This window comes from Brassica oleracea, chromosome C9 (assembly GCF_000695525.1).
Source record: "Brassica oleracea var. oleracea cultivar TO1000 chromosome C9, BOL, whole genome shotgun sequence".
In the NCBI taxonomy this organism is placed as follows: Eukaryota; Viridiplantae; Streptophyta; class Magnoliopsida; order Brassicales; family Brassicaceae; genus Brassica; species Brassica oleracea.
This window is the reverse complement of record NC_027756.1, coordinates 31,757,275-31,760,811: the sequence shown is the minus strand read 5'-3', so window position 1 is coordinate 31,760,811 and position 3,537 is coordinate 31,757,275. Positions and strand designations below refer to the sequence as shown.

The 3,537-nt window shown below is 36.9% G+C and overlaps 1 protein-coding gene across 1 annotated transcript; it reads right to left on the bottom strand.

The window, feature by feature from the left end:
- Nucleotides 1–130: 130 nt before the first annotated feature.
- On the bottom strand, nt 131–1,314 carry LOC106314794. Its single transcript, XM_013752615.1, has 3 exons — nt 1,231–1,314; nt 623–1,001; nt 131–408 (listed from the first exon to the last, which is right to left on the bottom strand). The coding sequence occupies exons 1-3, from the start codon at nt 1,312–1,314 to the stop codon at nt 131–133; spliced, it is 741 nt and encodes a 246-aa protein (XP_013608069.1).
- Between the last annotated feature and the right edge of the window lie 2,223 nt (nt 1,315–3,537).

Here is a 3,537-nt window from a genome sequence, read left to right as displayed (position 1 = left end):
TAGATTCACATAGAGAAACAAGAACAGACTGCTTAAACAACAGAGCAACCATCCTAACACATCTGAACATAGCACAATCCTATGAAAGTAGACATTAAACAGACACAAACATCTAACAGAAACTGAATGATCACCTTCTGCAACCTTCCTGGAAATCTTTATCCATAAACTGATCGAACATCTCACAACATAGCTTGCTTCGTAAATCCATCACAGTATCATCATTTATACTGGACATTTTCTTCAATCCTAATGACCTGCATTCTAGCATCTTGACAACAAAGAGACCACAATTGAAAGGAAGTTTTGTCTTCGGGAGCCCTTCTGCCTTCTTAACTTGAAACGGGACGATATCGTTGAAGTTTATCTCTTCATTCATCATTTCCAACTTTATGGCAGGAATCAACACTGTCAGAACACAAAAAAATGTTTTCATATTCGTTTCTGGAAAGCCATCCTGAATTTGACAAATGATATCCTATGCTTACTCATTTCAATGATAACTCTATTTTCACATAGAGAAACAAGAACATAGCGCTTAAACAACAGAGCAATAATCCTAACACATCAGAACAGAGCAAAATCCTAAGAAAGAAGACATTAAACAGACACAAACATTTACCTGCCAGTTTTTGGATTAGAGGGTTTTCTTTAACCTTGTGAACGCCACAATGAAAGATTGTGATTGTGTTCTCCATCAGATGTATCTCCACCCCAATGAAGTGATCCACAAGTCTTTCATGAACGACACCATAGACAATGTCAACATCTTGCATCCACATCTTATTTGGACGTATTAAACCTCTCACAACTTCGCCTACCCAACCCTTTAAGATGTTTATTCTTTTTTTATCTGGCTTCTGGAGATTTTCATAACTGTATCCAACCGTTTCTAAGAACTGGATTGGTACAAAGCAAGCTTTTGGGATACCTTGCTCGCTGAACCAAGAAGATTGCTCAATTCTCTTTTGATTTAGCATTGCAAATGCAGCATCTACGTGCTGCCAAAGTAACAATATAGTTAGAAGATTTCATAGACACAGTGGAATTTTGACCCAATCGAATAATCAGAATAACATCACGCTATGTAACCACTATAACCAACTTTCTTTTTGGACAAAATCCACAATTGCAATAACAAGAACATCTAGTATAGCTCAACCTAATCTCTTCCTATTCATAAGCACAAAGAATAGTTGTGGGATATGAAACATATTTTAAATTAATTACCTTTTCTTTGAGATTGTTTTCTGCATTGTCAAGGTATTCAAAGAAATCTTTCTCTATTTTGTTTACATTGATATAGAGAGGCATGTACTTGACAAAAGTTAAAAGTATCAATCAAATCTCTGTCAAAATAAATTGCGAATATTTTATACAAGGACAGAATTTGCTTACACATAATGTATGCCGCATAGCTGCATCCAATATCCAAGCCTTGAAAACAGAGGAAATTCAGGTGTCACAAATGGATCAATAGGAAGAATAATCTCAGGTGTTACAGGCATAGGAGGGTTTCTAGGTACTATTCGCCTCTTCTCTTCTCGTTGAAGAAAAGCAAGACGATCTACTGGCTGAGCAGTTGCTTTCCTCTTCATACCAACAACATGCTTCTCCTTTAATTAAAAACAAATACAAAGTATCTTAGAAAGACAAAAATTCAGTATCATTTTATCTTTTATTCATGAAAGCCTTCTTAATATGATGTATAAATATTTCACACCTTTTTTGCATGATCTACTGGCTGAGCAGTTGTTTCCTCTTCATACCAACAACATCCTTCCCCTTTAATTAAAAACAAATGCAAAGTATTTTAGAAAGACCAAAATTCAGGATCATTTTATCTTTTATTCATGAAAGCCTTCCTAATATGATGTATAAATATTTCATACCTTTTTTGCATGATCGTCTTGTCTTGGCTTCACACTCTGAGTCTGCTGTACTTCTATCTGAGAAACAAAACCGATATATCAGAATATTGAAGTGAACTTCAATCTAAGTGGATCTTAGGCATTTGGTTTACCTCTTATTCCATCTTCCAAACACCATCTACCCATTCTTTAAGTATGCACATATCAAAAAGGTTGAACTGAATGAATTCAGTAGAACTGTTGAAACAGACAGAATATATGTCATTACTTAAAATTATATGAACTTCTCCACTGCACCAGCCGTCTTTGTGGTACGCCTCCACCTTATCCATCAGTTCTAAACCTTTTGTATCTCCAGGTGGTGGTTGAGGACGGATACTGTCAATGGACACACTTTCCTGAAGTTTCTTTGTCCTTTTCTCTTTGTCCCGAAACCGTGTTGAGTACTCAGCCTTCAACATCTCAACCCCATTTCGAATATCTGTCTTCAACACAATTCCTGGATACCATTTCACATATCTATCTTCATCTTTTGATGCAATCTCCACATTAGCACCGACATCAAAGTGAGTTTGAACTCTGGTTTCTTCGTTCTAAGATGATTTTTAGTCAAGGATATAAGTCATTTTTGATAGTAAAACAAGAAAAATTAGGAAGCCAATCCTAAATATGTATAACATCAATGAGTAATACCTTATTTTGCTCTCTTAAAATTTTTACGCGAGCTCGAGTAAGGTGCTGTGTGTCCGAAATGTTTTGTGAAATGTTCTCATTCATAGGCTCCTTAGTATCTTGAAGTCAGGAATGGGAACATGAACACGTACAAGGGTTTCAAAAAATTAATTGAAAAGTCCAAGATGTTTTTGAGCATGTACCTGCTGCGTCTGATCTGGATTGGCTTCATCTTGTCTGGAAGCCATCCCATGCAATGGAGTCTGTGCAAGTACAACAAAAATCAGGATGGCAATCCTAAATATGCATAGAGAATTGTAGTTCAACTTATCTAAGCTATATAAATTACCTCATATGCCGTCTTCCACACTCCATCTAGCCATTCTCAATAAAAAAAGAGAAACCAATGAGAATAAGTTTTTAAAAAGAAGAAGCACAATAAACAGACAAATATATTAAAACAAGGTCACTGTAAAAGCTTACCTTTTTATGAGCTTCGATCTGTAAAACCCGTTCAACTGATGGATTTTCTAGCTCAGTGTATTTCTCACACAAGTAAACCGGTCCAGGAACATCAACAGTCGGTGCCCAATTACTGAACTTATCTCGTAGCAAGGGAATGGACTCTAGTATCCAAAGATGGAATACTAGAGGATAACCTTGCAACTCGAATTTTGAAGTATCATCTAGGTGGTTTGCGACAGCTTTTTGAATTGACCTCAGGAGCACCAGGTAAGCGTCTCTTCCCCATGGATACATCATATCCTTTGCTTTGTTGACATACTCCAAAGGGAAAGTCCCTTTGTTGTTCGTCGACAGCAATATGCTCTCTACCAGGAGGAGCATTGCGAGGCAAACTCTCTCATCAGAAGCATCTACTCTTGTCTTTTTGAGCTGGTTCAACACGTCGCTTAACTTATGAGTACGCCCCTTTAGCAAGTCCCACTCATATTCCCCTCGTGGTCCTTCTACATCACCATTACATTTCAAACCG